A 21160-nucleotide genomic window follows, 5' to 3' on the forward strand; every position below is an offset into this window, starting at 1 on the left:
AGCTGTATCTCAAGTAGTACTAACTTTAACAAATTTCTTGGTAGCTTTCTTGAAATATTTAATGAAACTTTTCCACTTAAAGCCAAATGTAACAAAACGACTAGGAAGATTAAATGGATAACTCAGGGTATAAAAATTTCTAGTGCCAGAAAGAGGCAACTACATAATGAACTGAAACATAACAAAAAGACATTTTGCTGTGTATGTGAAACATTATAAAGCAATATTCAAAAAAGTTGTAAAGGCAGCAAAACAAATGGCAAACAATAAGTGTATTTTACAACATAATAGTGAGACAAAGGCAGTGTGGTCTGTTGTCAAGTCAGAGTTAGGTGTTAAAGTCAGTAGTAATGAAATAACTAAGATTAAAGTAGATGATAATGTTGTTGTAAACCCAGCTCAAATATCAGAGTGTTTAAATGAATTCTTCATAAATGTAGCAAAGTCAGAAGTTGATGTAGCAGGATATCAGCATAAAGTAAATCTCTTTGGACTCGACCAAGAAGCTGAGTATCTCACAGATTTAAAAAAAGTCACAATAAAGGATGTGGAAAATGTTATATTATCATTAAAAAATAAAAATTCTACTGGGTGGGATGGGGCACCAAGTAAAGTGATTAAAGCAGTATCTGCCATAATAGCACCCCCGCTAGCTAAAATAATCAATCAATCTTTGGAACAGGGGTGCTTTCCTGATGTGTTAAAATATGCCGAAGTGAGACCTCTGTTCAAGAAAGGGTCGAGGGAAGATATGGGAAACTATCGCCCTATTTCTATTCTCCCAATCCTGTCACAAGTTTTAGAGAAAGTAGCTGCAAATCAGATCAAAAATTTTATCGTAAAAAATGATATTACTGTAAGTAACGAATTTGGATTCCAACAAGGAAAAAACACATTGGATGCAGTAAATAACTTTATTGAGAAGATATGCAAATCATTAGATCAGAGGAGTAAAGTCGCAGGTATCTTCTGCGAACTTTCAAAAGCATTTGACTCGGTGAACCATGACTTGCTTATCTACAAATTAAACAAATATGGCATTAAGGACAAAGCTCTGAAATGGCTCACATCATACTTGCACAACAGAAAGCAAAGGGTAGATGTCACATCAAATGCAGTGAATTATTATTCTAAATGGAGTACAGTATCACAAGGTGTGCCTCAAGGACCAATCCTGTTCCTATTCTATGTAAATGACTTCCCCATAAATATAAATTCCCCGTCAGCTCTGTTTAAGGATGACACTTCTGTTTTAATTGAAGATGATGCAGAAAAAATTCAGAGCTCCATTGTGAGCACAATGGGTACTCTAGAAAACTGGTTCCAGTTAAATGGCTTGAAACTGAACATTGCAAAAACCAACATGGTACATTTCAAAACCAAACATTTGAAATGTGTGGATCTTAAAATACATCATCACAATCGTCCTATGGAAGAAGTTAACACAGTCAAATTCCTAGGACTAAATGTGGACAACGACTTAAACTGGAGTACGCATATTGAATTCTTATCAAATAAACTAAGCAGCTTTGCATTTGCAATGCAAATACTATCAAACTCTACTGACATGAGTACACGAAAAATAGCATATCGTAGTTATTTTGAATCTGTCATAAGGTATGGTATAATTTTTTTGGGGAAATTCAAATAGTGTATCTCGAATACTGAAATTGCAAAAGAAAATTATAAGATACATGTGTAGTGCACAACAAAAAGAATCTTGTCGCCCATTATTTCGGAACCTGCAAATCCTAACAGTTCCCTCCATATACCTTTATGAAATTATAATCTTTGTACACAGCAGACAAAAATTATTTGAGGAGAATCATTTTAACCACACGTACAACACAAGAAATAAAAATAATTTTATGTTACCCACACACCATTTGAAATTATATGCACGAACTCCACTGTATATGGGGATGACAATATATAACAAGGTAATGGGCAAACATATATTTAATATGAAGCCAGAGAGTCTAAAAATAAAGCTACAGCAGATTCTGTGGGATAAATGCTACTATTCAGTAGAAGAATTCATAAAGTATGACATGATAATTTGAGCAAGGGGTAATTAATTGTTGGCCTTTTATTGTATGTATAACAAAATTGTATTATTATTATGATACCATTCGTTAAAATCAGTTGTTCTAATTAATTGTTAGTTTTTTATTGTATGTGTATTTTTATATTGTATTATTGTTATGGTACAATTTGTTAAAATCAGGTGGTGTATGTATATGGTAAAACTTTACCAAAATTTTGATGTGTCTCCTGTACCTAAATCAAATGATTTAGATTATGTAAGTTATGAGACTAATAAACCACAATTCACAATTCTTCTCACCCTATCTTCCTATCGCTCCCCATCCCTCTCCCTACCCCAAACCTCTTCAATATCCCCACTATCTATCCCAGCTAGACTGCTGCTCACCTCAAGTGCAATTGCAGTTAGGCTTTAGAGTGCAGGCAGGATAGTGTTTGTGTTCATTCTAGTTCTGATGTGGTGGAGGAGGTAGTTGGAAAGCTGAACATTTCTAGCATTCTTTTCCTTTTTCTTCATTGTGTCTGTGTGCATCTCAATGTTTCATCTATGTAGTGAGCAGCAATCTGTCCTTTCCATAAAGAAAGAATTGATTTGCCTAAGCAGGTGTGTGTGTGTGTGTGTGTGTGTGTGTGTGTGTGTGTGTGTGTGTGTGTGTGTGTGTGTGTGTGTGTTTTTTCAGAATGGGTGCTGAACTTCATGCTACACCTATTACAGTGAAGAGAGAAACATTTTTCTGTTGTTCACAGGAGGCAATGTTACAGCGGCACCGAATTGAGGCAGGAGCACTACATGCAGTTCAGTGTATGGACTGGGAATGGAAAATGAAAGAGCTGAGTTTGTGTGAATATAAGGCCCGGCCCAGTATTGATGAAAGCCATGTGCCAATGGTGTTGGTTAATGATGATTTTGACCTTTTGCCAGCCTGAGTACGTATGCCATTTAAGTTGCAAGCTAGCATCTCAAATAGGCTATATTAAGAAATGTAAAAAGGAAGATGTGGCAACAAAACTGTGAAAGATCTCCCAGCATCACATGTAAGCTACATACTATCAGTGTGACACTTCATTACTTCTTTTCATTGGTAGTTGCTGTTCTCTTAGCGAGTGTACTTGGGAATGCTGTTTGTTGGTGCAAAATTAATTTTTCTGTGCATCTTTGTATTTGTACATATGAGAAATGTAAAATAAAGATACTATTTTTAAAATGTCTGTTAATAAATAGCATTCTAATGACACACTCCAATTTTGTAAATTATTTTGTTAGACATGTACATTTTATGTAAAAATTTATAAGTAACTTTCCCAGTAATTGGTTTGGGGAAAAAAATAAACATTAAAATCTACAGTAAAAGTATTAAAATATTTATCAGACCATAACTCCCACTATGACAGTACACTAAAATAACAAAAGTCATGGGATACCTCCTAATATTGTCAGACCTCCTTTCGCCTGGCATCTGATGTGTCTAGCTCCAACTACTATTCTGCATTCAAAGTCTGTTAATTACCGTTGAGCGGTTAGTTACTGTTGTGTGGCCAAATCACACCAGAAATCTTTTCACGACTGTCTGGGTACAAATAACAGCTCCACCAATGCACTGCCCTTTTATATCTTGTGTACCCGACACTACCGCCATATGTAAATGGGCATATTGCTACCCCACATCTTTTGTCATCTCACTATATTAGGTCAATCAGTTGATATGTCAAATTATTGTGGTGGTGTCAGTGTAACCTGTTAAGGCAGCAAGGATGCACCTTGTTACCTGACATCAAGAACATGCCATGTGTCATCTGTTGTTTGTAAATAACAATTGCAACAGTATAAACCTAATTAGATGCCGAGAGAAAGATAATAATGATAGATATTAAAAAGGTCTATAATGCCATCAACTGTGAGTGCTATTTAACATACCTACAGAAATGACAGTTGATGAAAAAAATTCTAGATGAGAGTAATCTCGACATGTCCACTGCCACTTGCTCAGTGATGAGTGCTTTCACCACAAAGCCAGGCCTGGCACATGGTACGAGGCCCTGCTGTGGCTGCCACTGGCCACACAGCATCAGGTGTGTGGTGCTGATTTGGTCACTGGCGGCCATACGGCAGTCAGCTTGTTAAATAGCACCAAATCCAGAATTTCTCTACACCCTTTGAAATCGTAACAGGAGTTTGACTGGGAGATGGTCTCTCTCAACTCTCTTTCAAATGCACATTACAAGAAATTAAACTCCGGAAGCCCTGGAAACATTTAAGAATAGAGACTAAGAGGAATTGTTTGGAAAAAGATTTTTATTTTTGCAGGTAATATAGCCATGATAGAATGTTTGAAAGATCAGCATAACAAATTAATGTACTGAAAGATGTAGCACAAGAAAACTGCAAATACTTTATTTCCAAAATGTAGGGAAATACCATGCATTTAAAGCATCAGATTACAATTTTTTGATAGTTGACACTTAAGGTGTTGGAGCTGGTTTCCTCCACCTGAGCACTCAGTATCAAGCCCAAACCATTTGCCGTGGCCAGACTTCCACAACAATTGATCAGTTCACTTCAAGTCCATGTCCGGCTTTCTTTATTGATGTCTTTGGTTTCCAAATCATGTGTCTGGAACTTTTATTTCGTATATAATCATGCACAATAGCTGCACCCAAACAATTTTCTCTCTCTCTCTCTCTCTCTCTCTCTCTCTCTCTCTCCCTCTCTCACACACACACACACACACACACACACACACACACACACATTTCCTACTCAGCACTAACCAAACACTACTGGATAATTCCACACAAGGCACAATTCAGCGTAAGCTCAAATCTTGTCAAACATCAGGAATTTTTTTTTATTTCTAAATCTAATCAAAAGATTATTATTTTTATTCAGTTAATTGGTTTGAATGTATTTCTTTATTTCTAATATCGTATTTACTTGAATCTAAACCGCACTTTTTTTCCGGTTTTTGTAATCCAAAAAACCGCCTGCGGCTTAGAATAGAGTGCAAAGTAAGCAGAAGTTCTGAAAACTGTTAGTAGGTGCCGTCACAACTAGCTTCTGCTGCCTAATATATGTAGCACTACACAGGCATGCTTTGCAGGCACAAAGAAAAATACTGGCGCCAAAACCTCTGCGTCAGTAAATAAATTTAAAAAAAAGGTGGAAGACGAGCTTTTTTCTCCGCCCCGAGTTTCGACCACTGCATTTTCATACATTATCCAACGAAGTAAATACAAATTCCATAGTGTTCATCTTCGAATGTAGCAGCATTTCAATGGTCCGACTGGCAAGAGTGTTTGGGATGTTTGTCAATATGGCCAATTCTACGTTCTTAATTTTTTCCTACCTGTGAGAAGAGATGGTTGCTAATAGGAAATTTTATGAATTGTGAATCACATGCAGTATTCTCTTCATGATAAGAAAATTATGAATATAAACATTTTGTCATGTATTCTTTCGTGTTTGCTGCTATATCATTTAAATCCTGTCTGCCTAATAAACTACGAAACTAGAGTGAGACAACAGCAAATGCGGAAGAATATGCGTATTGTGTCATGTTTATATTCATATTATTCTTATGCCTAATAGTGATACAGTGAGAAATGAAGCACGGCAATTGACTAGATTTTTAAATTTAAGATGACTAATTTCTGTGCAGAATGTAATGTACTAAAGAGGCATCTGCAAAGGTTTTCAAATGGAGAAAAATTTTCTTTAAACTCTTGTTCAGAACATCTTCTATCATACGCAGTCTACTGTTTGGTTCTTGTTGACCAATATCAAAGAAAGCAGCAGTGTAAGTAACAACAAATAGCAGTCTCTTGCCAGTGTCTCGCTAATGAGGCGATTCCTCTCCTTTTTTTCTTTCTTAAATTGTAAGCGGCGGTAGCGTGCACAGAAGCAAGCCATTCCGTGAGCGGCGACAGGCCGTAAACACTCATTATCAGAATGCGACAAACAATGCATAACACAGTATAGTAATGCATTTTCAGCTTGGAGTGACGTGAACACCTATAACAAAGAGAACGGCACTTGTCAGATCAAAGAAAAATAAGCAATGAATTCAAACTAGATGAAGCACGTGAAAAAGGAAGGGTACCCATATAAATACGGACAGAGCGCCTGACGCATAGCAATGGCTACCTGGCAATGCTTAACTGCTAAGCTTAAAGACTCGAACCAAACTACTGTAGCTGTACCCTCATACATTCGACCTAAATTGTGTCTCATATTACAATGGACCAACTTTGTTTCGATTTGGAGGTGGTGCCTAAACCTTTTCTCTCCCCTTTAATTTCGAGTCTCAAATTTCAGGTGCGGCTTAGATTCGGGAAAATTTTTTTCCTCGATTTCGAGTCTCATTGGTGCGGCTTAGATTCGATTAAATACGGTACTTTGCTGCACCATTTTCACCATTGTATTTATTTTTTAATTGATCTTATTTTTCTTCCTATCATTCTTTTTTCATCTGGAATCTCCTTTTGTTGCACATAATCTGCACCCAACTGACATCAAGGACTAGTACATTGGTTGGTAAGTGGCAGCTTGTGTAGTCAGTGTGAGTATAGTTTCAGGTAAGCAATGACAGCAAGAAATTACTTTCCTTTTAGCACTGAAACTGAATGTTTTTTTGTCTTGAGTTAGCTTGTAGAGGTTCTCTTTAATCGCTGCAATTTTTGTTCTGACACAGATTGTTGACTGATGATTTCTCAGATACATTGCACATCACGAGGTTGTGGTTAAGACAAGACACAAATTTAAATTAAGGGGTATGAAATGCATCATCAGCCACAGTTAATCATTGGTCACCTAAAATCAGCTGTTGACAGAGCGTCTGCCTTTTCTGTCATACCTTTCAGCGGCCACTTCTAACATTGCTCCACATTACACAACAGCACTTGTGAATTGACCCAGCATATTTATATGTCATCTGTAACCCAGCAGTAGCAGGCAGCCGATGTGGCAGCAATGTAGTAGCAAGGGACAGATATCAACCATCAAGTAATTTTAATCAAATTATAGTGGACTTATAAAAAAGTGTAAACTAGCTATAAAGATCCACTTCACTTGGTCATTTTTGGTATTGGCTTTCTGAATTTGAAGAAAATGTGCAACTAATCATCTCACCTGTATTGCATCTAATTTATTCAAAAGTATATTGCTACAAACTACATTTGGTGTTGTGCTTTTGGATGCAAAAATGAGTAAGTTTTATGTTGGTCCAACATGCAATGTATAATTGTTTGCCTGAAAAACAAGATTTAAATTAACTCAACAACAATGGAATGTTTGCCCTTTTGCTTCATTGATGGTCATACTGTACTCTAACATTACTGGAAACGAGCCTTTTAAAGTTGAATCTAAGTTATTTCAAATATGTGGAGTCTGTGGTATGAATACTGACTTGCCTTTTTCTTTTCTAGTCAGTATTTGTATTTCTGCTTTTATAATGTTTAGAACATATTTTGCAAGGACACTGAGTGAATGTAGGAAATGTGCTGGGGGAGTTTATGCTTTTGTCTTTATTAATCATTGTATCAGTGGATTGAAGTATTATTTCCTTCCTCGTGTTGATTTTTTATTGAACCAAGTTTTTTTGCTTATACTGTTCACACTCATAACCATTCTTTGTTCATGTAATTTACCTCTGTCTCTTTTAAATGAGTTGTTCCTTTATGTTTACAATTCATGGGTTATGATGATTTTGCCAGAGTTCAGGTCAGTGTGATACGTGCTTGTGTCCAAGTTGTGCTGTAGAAATTTCTAAAACATTTGAAAATAATCATAAGAACTCAAGAATGTTACAGAACAATCTCAAAATTTTCTCTTGAAAAATATATTGGTGCAAAAGGGAGATGTGATGCCTGTGATCACCATGATGAGAGTGATCTTGAAATGTAGGGTTAGTATGTAGGTATATTCCTCTCTGCCTACACCATGTCTGTCTCTCTATTCACCTTCATTTACTGTCACCTTCTCAGAAGTCACTTGTTCTGATAATTAGTCTCTGTGATGAAAAGGCCACATAGAGGCTGGGAGACTCTGAGAGGGAACAGTCAGTCTGCTCTGTTAGTTCACTCTAAATTATGGAAATAACAAGGAGCCACTTCCAACAATTGCTAATAGAGTTCTCAATAATGAAGTGCAAGTAATAACTAATATCACATAATCCTCTGCTTTCATTCATGACCAGACAGCAATGTTGCTAAACCTCCATCATTTCATGGAGATGGATTTTCTCAACATAGTGACACATACAAGAGTTTCTTGAACATAATTAATATTTTCCAACTGTTACATCTGCAGAACAACTGAATGAAGCCACAGCAGAATAACAGAAGTGTAGTGTTTTCAAAGATTTCAATAGATAAGAGGGTTAAAATCTGAACCCAATAAGCAATGCAATAAGAATCTCGTCTTTGTCAGATGATATCTGATTACAACTGACTGCAAATTATTTATCAGTATAGTGAGCATAATCCTTCAAGTACTGGTGTTCCACTGGCAAATTTTGCTTCACTGGGGGGAAGCTGAATAAATTCCACGTCCAACTCAATCATATAAGCACTTATAATCAATGTTCAGTCTTGGTCACAAATTTCTTCAAGCGTCCTATACAATTTCATGAAACAATTCCAGTGAGGAACCTTTAACAAAGATTCTAATGATGGTGATAGGCAAAATGCATACAATTATGCTAAGTGCTTAAACAAATTTGTGATATAGACCAAACTGGTAAACCCAGAAGGGAAGAACTCCACAGTGAAAAGAGCGGGGGAGGGGGCAGGGGTGAGTGCTTGCAGAAGAGATAGACGAACTGTTCGTAGAACAGATGATACAAATTATGACAAAGATAACAAATGTAATACAGACTTTCTGCTAGGAGAGGGAGGGGGGGGGTTCAGACTGACACTACAGCATATGAAAGCTGCTATTAGCACCACAGTTGTCGGTAACACTCTCTCTCTCTCTCTCTCTCTCTCTCTCTCTCTCTCTCTCTCTCTCTGTGTGTGTGTGTGTGTGTGTGTGTGTGTGTGTGTGTGTGTGTGTTGTGTGTGTGTGTGTGTGTCCCATATTAATAAACGATGAGATTTGTAGCTAATACCATTGTAATACCACATAGAAGGAAATGGGAGCTCTTTCATAATATAGAGCCACGACAGATTTGCAGAACTTCATTACATACAATTGCTAAAACCCTGCACATAATACCTCAATAAGCACTACAGTACCAGGCTGCCAGTGTGCTGCACTTTGAATATTCTGCCAATCTGCACGGGTCGGACGCCTGTGGTTGGCCATATGACTTGTGCACACGGTGTAGCATCCACTGCACTACCTACTGGAGCCCTCCTCTTTATAAACACAGTGCAGCTGGCACTCGCTTTCATACGGTGTTCACACTTATTGTCAGCATCTCCTTGTATCAGTATCTGGACTTCTTCTGTTTATGTTCTTAAATGTTGTTTGCTTGTATGTGGAAGAAGGTTAAAATTTGCTTCGTTGTGGACATACTGTCGTTTGTGTCTTACAGTATGTTACAACTGGTGATGAGTGTGGTGTTCACTTCTGCGGGGTCAGTCTATTTGGTTGTTCCTTTGGTTCTTCTGTCCATGGAGGCAGGGCTCCAATCTTTCCTTGAACACCAGCAGGCTATTGCAGTTGGTATCATGAACTTGTCAGCTACATTGAATATGCAGGCTTCCAGATTGTCAGCATAGTTTCTACCCTTTTCTCCTTATGATGACTCAGCCAAAGACAGGGAGGCTTACAAGAAGTGCCTTTGGTAACACGTCCTCACTTTTGGTGTCACTTTGTTCCTTGCTTGGATTTCTCCTCGTATCTACCAGTTGTTCTGCTAGTTAGCCCCACTCCAGGAACCTATGTCACTTTTGTTCAACAAAATGTGTAAGTTGTCAAATTATCACCGTAAATGCATGTATGTCATAGCAGTATGTGTTAGACTTCTATCCTTATCGTAAACAGCCCCACTGGTCCTACTGGGCTTGGGTGGCCAAACTCCATGGCCACAGCTGCAAATGTCAGTTTGTTACAAATGTTCATCATAATTCCTGTGCTGATTCTATGGTCCATAATGCATCATTTGTTTGTCTCCTGATAAGGATCACTACAGTGTGATAATTCATCTTTGGCTGAAGTGTTAAATACTGCTCAATCTTTCGAGCTGCTGGTGATCAGAATGAGAATGAGGCTCGGTGTGACATCGCCATGGTGGTTCCTGTTCCTGGTCATTGGATATCAGTCAGTTTTCGTTTTCGTCGTGGGGGGGGGGGGGGATGACATATGACATTGCAGCCATACATATGTGGTCCCTGCACCGCATATGACAGCAACATGCCAAACAACCACCTCCAAATCATATAACGTGACAGGGCTGTGTGCCCTAAGCAATGGATGAATTCAACAACTATATGAAAAATGGGTGTATATTATCTGTGTGTTGTTCCCAGCCCCCTTCTGCAGACACTGACATGGATATTAATTTTCTCCAGTGATTAGGAACCATAACAAACTGTTTATTGAAGTGTGAGTGATTGACAAAGTTCTCAGACTACAAGTGGACACAGGTACAGCCATGTCTTTACTGATCTCCCAAACTTAGGTGGATTTGGGATCTCTGGCAGGCATTGCTTCTGGTTACTCAACATTTGGTGAGTTACAACAAGACGTGTACTCCAAGTTTGGGGTTAATTTACAGTTGCCACTCTGTATACACCTGTGGTTTGTTCTTTGACTTGTTTTGTAATGAATGATTCTGGCATTGTGGATTTATTTGGTTTGAATTCTTTCAATACTTTTGGTTTTTCCATTTCGGGTATGGTGCACCACGTTTCTGATCAGGTCTCTTACCAGCAGTTAGATTCTCTTTGTTCAGAGTTCCCGTTTCTTTTCTTGGATGGATTAGGCAGTGCCACTTTTACTGCAGGGTGAAATGCAACTTGACCTAGTGACACTTTTTTTCAGTCATCCATTGTGTATTTGGTGTCCGAGGTTTCTTGGGATGGTGAGCCTTTACGTCATCACATCACCATGGTCATAGCTCTGCCTCACCCTACAAATGTCAAAGGATTTCAAACATTTTTGAGTAAAAATTGCTTTCCATCATATATTTACACCTGGTGCAGCCACATTGGCCCATCCCATCAAGGGGTTGCCCCACAAGAACATTCCTTTCTGGTGGTCACTGGTCTGCGAGTGCACATTCACACTTTTGAAATCAAAATTACATTCTGCTCCTTGTTTGGCTACCTTCTATCCGGGCTGCCACCTGGTTTGGCTATGGATGTCTCTCAGTATGGACCTGAACCATTCTCACACATCAATATGAGGATGGTTACAAACATCCAGTATCTTTCGTATCAAAAATACTCAACTCCACTCAGCAGCACTACTCCGAAGTTGAAAAGGAAGCACTCACTATTATCTATACCCTCTAAAAGTTCATGTGTTCTTGTATAGCTCAAATGTCCACTTCATTGTTTAGCCCTTCTGATTTGTTGCCTGACAAAGCAGCACATCACCTCCAGCAATGGGCCTTGTTTCTATTTCACTACAACTCTGAAATACATTTTCAGCCTACTGTGCAGCATGCCAATGCCAATGTGGTGTCCTGGCTTCCAGTGGGGCCATATCCCACTTTTTCTCAGGACAACCTCCTCTGTTTTCACTTAGATGTTGGGGCATAACTTACAATGGAAGGGTTTCGTTATTCTGAGCTCCCTGATCGCAGCAGCTGTTGCTGCCATCCAGTTTTGCATCAAGTTGTTACATTGTTCAGCTTGGTTGGCTGGACAAGGCTTCTGATCCTTTGTGTAACTATTTTACCCTCAATCACTGCCTCTTGGTATTTGATGGTGTTGTCCTTTTAGCTACAGGTGGGCTGCAATCTCTCCATAGCCAACACCATAGCATCTGTGGGAATGTGTCCATGTTGATTTCATGGGACACTTCCTAAATTTTTACTGTTTGTTGGTTGTTAATGATTTCTCAAAGTTTTCATATGTTATCCACTGTACTTTGATGTCAGCAGCAGTTATTATTCAGGCCCTTTTCCAAATTTTTTCTATTGAAGGATTTTTTTACATGCTTGAGATGGATAATGGTCCACAATTTGTGTCTCAGGCCTTCTACAATTTTTACACACATCAAGGCACTTGCCACGTCTGTTCCTTCTATTCATTCCCAATCTAGTGCTGAGACAGAACGTCTCATCTGCATGTTCAAGATCCAAATGGGGAAGTTCATTGTGGATTCCTCCACAGTTGATGCCTTGACAAGCTTCTTCACTTCCTACAGGTTTACGCTGGTGCATGGTTGGAGTCTTGCTGAAATGCTCCATGATCACCTGCCATGCACCCTCTTGCATCTGCTCATGCCATCCCACCAATGCCTATTGATGTGGTTCATTGCTGACTCCACTGTCTGGGGTCAGGAGTTCAGCCATGAACCAAAGTGGATTCTGATCATGGCCCACCACTGCTTCTGAGGCTGCCATCTCAGTATGGTGTGCTCCAGTGATGGGCTGATGGTGCTTCACCACGACCAGCTGCATAGTCACACCAAGGCGAGGGCCATGGATCTGTAGCCTCTGCCTCCTCCCTTAAGTATCTCTCCCAGCTTCACGGAGTGTCCCTGCTGCAGGGGACTCACCCTTCTTGTAGATGTTGCTGCCCCCTGCCTCTCCTCGGGGGTCCAACACCCTGATGCTCATTGCCGCACTTTCTCAAGATGCTTCGCTGCCACTGGAGATGTTGGGTCCTTCAATACTGTCATATGCAACAAAGCGGCCACCCACTTCACATCTGTTCTACGACGAGACAGGACACTGAAATGCTACCAGTGCCGTTGTCACTGATCCTCTCTTATTATATTTTGCAGGAAAGTAGGTACAAGGTCGCTCCTTCTGCTGCTGTGCAGAGGCCATGGCATTTTGACAGTCACCCCGATACCCACATCGATGAATTGCCCTTTCCCCAAGGAGTGGGGTGCCATAACCCTGTATGTAATACTCGAATACGTACCACATCATCAGGCCACCAGCACACAACACTTCAAATGTGCCACTAATGGCATCTGCATGGGCCGGCCACCAGAGGCTGCCTGTGGTGGGCCACGTCTTGTGCACACAGCACAGCATCTGTCTTGTCATCTACTGGAGCCCTCTTCTTCATAAGTGCAGTGCAGTCAGCACCTGCTGCCATATTGTATTCATACTTCCTGCCAGCAACTGCCTGTATCATTGTTCCTATGTTCTCAACTGTCGTTTGCTTGTATTTGGAAGAAGAATAAACTTTGATTCATTGCAATTGTGCTGTTGTCTGTGTCTTACAGTATGATATAATAATATCGCAAAGAACTTAATGTCATTAGACAGGGTAAAGCCATGTATTACAAGAGAATAGGAAGCTTCCAGAACAAAATAAAAATTACATGGGATATTGTAGAAAAAAAAAAAACCCTCAGGCAGAAAGTATGTGCTCAACATACAACAGTTTATTCTGGGAGGATAAAACTGTTAGTGATGCAGCAGAAATGTGAAATACATGAAATAAGTACTTTGTGTCAACAGTTGACACAGGAAAAATACAGACAGCTTTAAAAAAGTGTGTGTGTGTGTGTGTGTGTGTGTGTGTGTGTGTGTGTGTGAGAGAGAGAGAGAGAGAGAGAGAGAGAGAGAGAGAGAGAGAGAGAATAGCTACCAAAAGTACCTGGTTAGGAGATCTTAAAGAACCTCAAAACCTAGACTCATCAAATGGCATAAAACATATGAATTACTGTGGGTAGACAAAATACAATGAAAAGGCTCATAAGGAACAGCACTAGACTTGCTGGAGTAACAATATGGTGTCGTCGTTCACCATAGATGCCTTCTCACACACAGAGAAGGATTCAGTATTTGGCTACGGTTTTGCTCTTCTTCATATATAATGTCATCACCTTAGTACATCTAGATAACTTAAAATAGCTACTATTGAAATAAATACATTTGAAAATTTCTCAGAATTTTAAAGCTTCACTGTACATAAAGTATTTGAAATAATTCTGATCTCATATGCTTATTTATTTTGAAAAGGCCAGTATTTTTTGGTTTGTTCTCATTTTCCTTTCAAAACTTACCGTTTTTTACTTAAAAACGAGATATCTACTTGTCACCCTGGTCCAGGTGACAAGTTATCTACTTGTGATCTCCAAAATTTATAAAAAAAATACATAATAATGTTAGTATATGCAAGAACTGTTTTAATAATGAACCACAGAGTCAAACCTTCTGAAATACACTGTTATTTATTCACTTTTTCATTTTAAAACAAACCACAAGATTTCAAAAACAAATCTCGCTGTCAGAAGTCATTCACTGCAACATCAAATAATTCAGATCCTTCTGGATCACCTTGATGTGGTACATTTTCGTAAAAGTTCTGACAAAGTGACTTTCTTTACATGTAGCACCTCTTATCTATTGCACTTGTGTTTCTGGATGTTCTTTCCTTCATCGTTGTATCCATAACACCTTTACAGATTCAAAGTGTGTTCTAAAACTTTTGTCTTACAGACCTAGATTTGTTCTGCTCTTCATGGCAAGCAGAAGATAACAGTGAAGTTTTTTTATGAATTTGTTTATGTGCTAATCTGTTTAAACATCTTGTCTGTATTATTGTGAATAAAGCCTCTTTTTCTCTCATATGTCTCTAATTTTATAATATCTTTCAAAAATGTTCATTCTTTCTGCATGTGTAAACTTTTTATAACACTTCTTTTTGCAGTTGTTCCAACATGGATCTTCCATGCATATTCCTGAAACACAGACTTTCCAGGATGAAATGCAGGATTCTTCAGACTGCCATCTGATTTCGGAAACATATATAACCCATTGTTCTGGATGTTTTAATTTTTTTCTGGGGTTGCTTGTTCTTGCATGTGTACCTTCCATGCCTCCTAAATTCAGTTTTTTAAACAGTTTCACATCAGTAATGGTGTCTTCAGTTGCTATGCATGTGCAAGAATTATTACCACTTCCTCTTCTTTCTGACACTATGTGATTCATCCTCTCATGATGGTTGGTATTGTGAAACAGGAGAGAGATTGGATGGTGAATCTGAATAAAGGTTGTCATCACTGGTAAGCAAAGTAGAAGGAAAAGTAGCTGATTTGGGGTTCTCTCAGAATGTGCAAAGAATAGTAACATGATTTTTTAGTATATTGTCTCTTTTTACATGTAAAACATTCTGTACTATACAGCTTAGCAAACATTACAAGAAATTAAAAATATAATTTTTAATGTTTCCACTTAGTGTCTATGGAAAATAAAGTGTCACAATATGATCTCAAAACTAGTGCACTTCAGAAGAACATTGTAAAACATACTGTCATAACACTAACTTCTGTGCGACAGCTTCTACCACTTTTTTCCTCTGGAAATCGTACATGTGATTCCTTCACTCTTTACAGCATACATTGGACAAAAGCTAAGGAATGGGAGGAAAGCAATGCTCACCAAACATTGTTGACAATGTAGACACTATTACTGAGCACATGCTACATAAACATCTCAATACTGTATGCTGGTTAAGTAATTCAAGATATCTACTTCTAGCATTATAGTTCTCATAAGTGGCTGTTCATATTAAGGCACAGCTGGGTAACCCAGAAGTATATCCTCATTTAGTACTTACCTATTTGTTGAAATGTGTATTGTGGCAGCCAATTGTAGCACAGAGCAGGGTACATCATGAAGGTGAGAGTCATAAAACAAACTGCAAAAACTCGAAGTTAACTAGTTGTTGTACAAGGAGGTGATATGCCAATGACAACACACTGCTTCCTGGTTGTGTCTGCCATTATTCTAGCAACATTCACCATATTCTCTTGTACCAAAATTGTGTTTATTAACTTCGAGAATACTTAGTGTCCACATAATTGTATTATAGGAACATATTCAGTGAAAGTAATGATACGGTATTGGCTGTTACAGTCTACAATTATAAATTTTGATTCTGGCATCCTTCTTCATCTTATTACATGACATTCTGTTTACTGTACCAAGTGTTTTCAAAATGTTACATCTTAGTTCTGTACCTTGATCTTTATTGTAACTAAGATCTGCTCCTAAGCAGAAATTATATATTCTATGGGTTTTCTGTTGATAATTATCTTTGAATGCACTGGATATTTTCCCTGAAATGCCATTACTCTACTTTTAAGTACTGAAATTTCTAATTTTTTTCAAATCTCTACATAGATCTTTTTTGTAGGACTGTAAGATCGTCTGCAAACATTTACTGCTTTATACTGATTTATTTTTATCCTGATGCTTACTTCTGTTTTCCATTCTTTAATGATATAGTCAGGGTATATGTTGAAATGAGCTCATTAAAGAGCTTAATTCATAGATTATGCAGATGATTTAGTCCTACCAAAACTTGGTACATTTGCAAGTTCTGTTAAAATCCTGGCGCAATGCACTTTGTTGTACAGTTCACAAGGAGGCATATACAGGACATGTACTGGAAACTGAAGTTCTTCAGCAAAATTCTATCAATAGAGGGGTTAGTGTAATACCAAGGGACAGACCTGAATATTAAACTAACATAAAGAATATACATTCCAAGGCAAAAGGTGCTCATATGTGCACTAAAAGTTCCTGTGGAAAAATGGGGTCTTAGTCCCAAGACCACGCACTGGATTTACACCTCTCTAATAAGACCTACGATAATTTATGGGGCGGCAGAATGGTGGAATAAAGTTAAAAGAAAGTGGCTGCTTCGGAGCTCGAGAAGATACAGAGATTGGCCTGCCAAACCATAATGGTTGGAATTAGCAGCATTCCTACTGCTGGGTTAAGAACCGAAAATCTTCGGGATTTCCAGAATCCCACCCTAGTATGATGAAGATGGTAAACATAGGAAAGGTGGTAAAATGCCAGCTGACTATACAGTAAATTCTATCTACTTCACCAAACCTTTCTATATAACCACAGGAACAGGGAGCAGTGGAAGAAAGAACCATGATACCATTCAGGTGGTGTAGACTGGTTTGCCGGAAGGTCAAAAAACAGACAAAGGTCCTCAGCCCAGGATCTACAATGTGCAGCCTCAACTCTAAGGAAACTGCCAACTGTATTCCAGGCAGAGATATTCGGTATTGGAGTATGGGCAGAGGAGACTACACAGATGTTACAAGGGTTGCAGCACCTGCATTCACTCAAAAAATCAAGCGGCTCTAATTTTTATCAGCCCCTGCAACAACATTAAAGACCACTGCACAATGCCATAAAACACTTGAACCTAGGGGAAAGCAACAGGGCAAATCCGTTGTGGGTCTCTGAACACTAAGGAATTAGTGGTGACAAACAAGCTGATAGACTGGACAAGACAGGAATGATGACTCCAGGTTTTTTTGACTACAAACTCTCTTAACCATCGATATGAGAATGGTAAAATCTAAACTATATTGCTGGATCAGGAGACAGCATGTGGGATATTGGGTTAAAACCCAGAAACAAAAATTTGGCAAGCTAATGATGTCGAAACCATGTTTTAAGAGAAGTTCTGTAATCCTAGGCTTAAACGGGAGACAAATTAAACTTGTAGTAGATCAAATGATTAACCATGGAAACTTCATGAAACACCTGCACATGATAAGTATACAAAGAGAAGCCCCCCTAAAAGCACTCTTTGCTATATGGGGGATAATATGTAATCTTCCAACATGAAGCACTGGAGGCTGTGTAGGTACATGGTGAAAGACCCCCAGATATGGTAAAGTTAAAATTTATTAAAAAATGAAACAGTGGTAACGATACAATCAAAGACTGACTATAAGCATCGGCAAAGACATCAGTTATGAATGCGCAGTAAAGTGCAGACAAATGACCAGAAAACATCATTCACTTTTTTGTACATGATTTTGTTTCACTCGTCTTTTGTATCATGTGTGTTTCTGAATAAGAGAAGACTTAATAACAGTATTAAGTATTTTTATTGAAGTGAAATAGAACCAAGTTAAGAATAATTCATTCATATTTTATATAATCTTGAGACACACTGGTGTTACCTGGAGTCTGCTGCCAGCATCTACAACTGAAGTGGAGGAAGAGAAGTCCATGGTCACGTTTTTGTAAAATTAACAGAAGGAGAAGCTTTCAGAAGACAAGATATACAATTAAAATATATATATAGTGATGGTCCTTCAAGAACAAACTGTGAACAGAGTAAATAAAAAGAATGTAAAAATCTTGCTGGAAGATTTCAATGCTCAGTTGGGAAAAGAAAGGTAATATAAAGATATAATTGGGAAATGGAGTCCACATAAATTTACGAACAAAAACGGTCAAAGACTTGTAGAACTCTGCAGAGAACACAAACTTATATCTAAATCAACATACTTTAAAAGAAAGCCAAGTAAACTTAAAACATGGAAACATCCAGACTGGAGGAAGGGGGAGTGGCAGCTAGACCACGTCTGTATGGACAAAAATTTTCATAAGGAGATCCACAATGTTAAAGTACTGAGAGGAGTAGACACAGGCTCAGACCATTATATAGTTAAAATTAAAATCAAATCCACTCCGTTAAAGAGGACCAGAAAAACTAATAAAATAAAAAGGAGGTTTGACCCACATCAGCTAATTAAAAATAACAAATAACACAAACCATCAAATTAACAGATGATCTAGAACAACTAGTGCCTAATCTTAAAAAAGAAGCAGAGAATGTAGCTCCCTTGAACCCACGAAGGAAACATGCATGGTGGACATCAGAATGTGACAAATTCCATGAAGATAGACACCAAGCATGGTTAAAGTTTCAAGCACATAAAACTGAAGAAAATGCCATCAACCTAAAAAATGAAAGAAAAAAATTCACACAAAATATTAGAAGAATCAAGAGAGGATTCCATAAAGATAATATAAACTCTATAGAATCTGATTTGATCCATTATAAATGGTATTTGAAAGCCTGCGACTGTAGAAACAATAGGTTTGTTTATAAATAAATAAATCCTCTGCTACCAGTCACGATTTTTTTAATTTTACTATTCGCACGATGCACGACATCCATTTGGAAAAATAGAGCAAAATGTCAAAGTATTCCACTGACTAAATAAAGGACATAAAATGGATTTGCTTGAAGAACTGGAGATATATTCACATCACAGAAAATATGAAGATAAAATATTAAATGAAAAACTTGAAAGTGAATCAGTGAATTTCTTCAGATGTTTCGATAATATACTGAAATAAAAACATAGAAATAAGCACAATTGTAAAATCAATATAAGTAATTCATGAGCCAAATCGTTAAGATAAATAACCTCTGCTCAAAAGCATATCATAATCTGTGGAAGACCTATAATGTTATCTCTGTGGACTACCTGTAAGAAGACCTTTGTAACAGTTTTGTTTATATAAGATATTTTCGATGTGTAAAGTGTACAAGAAGTTGTGTGTCATGTTAAGTGTGTGTGAGACTCTACACAAATGGACCATTAGAAAACTGTAAGTACAAATTCTTCTAAATTTTAGCCACTAACCTCACAAAAAGAATTGATACCCAACTAAAAAATCATGTGTTTATTATATATTACAGTAAAAGTCAACAAAATGAAGCAGACTCACACACACTGACAACATCAGAAGAAATGGCTTAATACACACAAAAAACGCACTTGAAAATGGGGATTATTTCTCGAAACGCGTCATGCGAATAGTAAACTAAAGAAAAATCGTGACTGGTAACAGAAGATTTATTTATTTATAAACAAACCTATTAACTCTATAGAAGGTAATTATCATAAAATCAACTCCAGGAACTACTATAAAATCTTTGGGAAACAATTACAACAATATGAGGCCCCTACACTAATACTGAAAGATGAAGATGGAAGACTGACACACAGTAACAAGGAAAATGCAGAAATCATGGCAAAAGCATTTAAAAAACTTCTGAATTGTGAGGAACCTAAAGTACGCCTACAAATCAACATAAATACCCCAATAAAAACCAAACCTAACAAACTAGATCCTCCAACTTTCCAAGAAGCAGAAAAAATTCTTAAAGAACAAAAAAATTATAAGGCATGTGGAGAAGATCAGGTTTTTGTTGAAATGTGGCAATATGCAAGTGACACAGTCAAGACCTCCTTACACATGGCTCTAACAAAAATCTGGGTAACAGAACGATTCCCCAAACATTGGACCACAGTTATCATCCACCCACTACACAAAAAGGGAGATAAGAGCAACCCAGACAACTACAGAGGAATCTCTCTCCTAGATAGCACATACAAAATTCTATCCAAGATCCTATATGAAAGAATCAAGGAGCAATTAGAACAGGAGTTAGGGGAATATCAGGGAGGTTTCAGATCATGGAGTATCTGTTTGGAACAGATAATCAGTTTAAAACTGATTATGGCATACTATAAGAAACAGAACAAACCTCTGGCAATAACATTTGTAGATTTTAAGAAGGCATATGACTGTCTCCACAGACCTTCAGTATTAAAAATTTTAAGAAATCTAGCATTCCATCCAAAACTAATTAAAATAATCCAACTCACTCTAACCAACACCAAATCAAAAGTGAAGTTTAGAGGAGAAATTTCGGAACCATGCCTCATAAAAACAGGTTTAAGACAAGGTGACTGCCTATCACCATTACTGTTCAACTGTGCACTGGAATACATAATGAGAGAATGGTACAAGGACAATACAAAGATGATAAGAATTGGAAGTGCAAAAGATGATATTAGCTTAAACTGCTTGGGATTCGCTGATGATCTTGCTCTCCTAGCCAACACTGTTCAAGAGGCCAGGCAACAAGTGAAATCACTACAAGAAATAGCAGAGAAAGTAGACCTTAGAATATCATTTGAAAAAACAGAGATTATGCTAACTGATCCACCACTTGTAAACAAAATTACAATAGGAGAACAGGAAATCAAAATTGTTGATAAATTTAAATATTTAGGTGAAATAATAACATACAATCTAAATGAGAAGCCATCATCGCAGAACAGAATAAAAAAGCTGAACTACGCAAATTACATTACGAAAACTACATACAACAAAAAAAAGCCTATCTATAGATGCAA

The 21160-nt window shown here is 37.7% G+C and overlaps 1 protein-coding gene across 1 annotated transcript in view; it reads left to right on the forward strand.

Annotated features, from left to right (window-relative positions):
* LOC126188785 (ankyrin repeat domain-containing protein 12-like) overlaps positions 1-3279 on the forward strand; it is a 127891-nt gene extending 124612 nt beyond the window's left edge. The window contains exon 9 of the mRNA XM_049930398.1: positions 2794-3279. Within this exon, the coding sequence (XP_049786355.1) occupies positions 2794-2973 (180 nt within the window). The 3' untranslated portion in view covers positions 2974-3279. The remainder of the gene's footprint in view (positions 1-2793) is intronic.
* Positions 3280-21160: the final 17881 nt, after the last annotated feature.

The sequence above is a fragment of the Schistocerca cancellata genome, chromosome 5, assembly GCF_023864275.1.
Source record: "Schistocerca cancellata isolate TAMUIC-IGC-003103 chromosome 5, iqSchCanc2.1, whole genome shotgun sequence".
Taxonomy (NCBI): domain Eukaryota; kingdom Metazoa; phylum Arthropoda; class Insecta; order Orthoptera; family Acrididae; genus Schistocerca; species Schistocerca cancellata.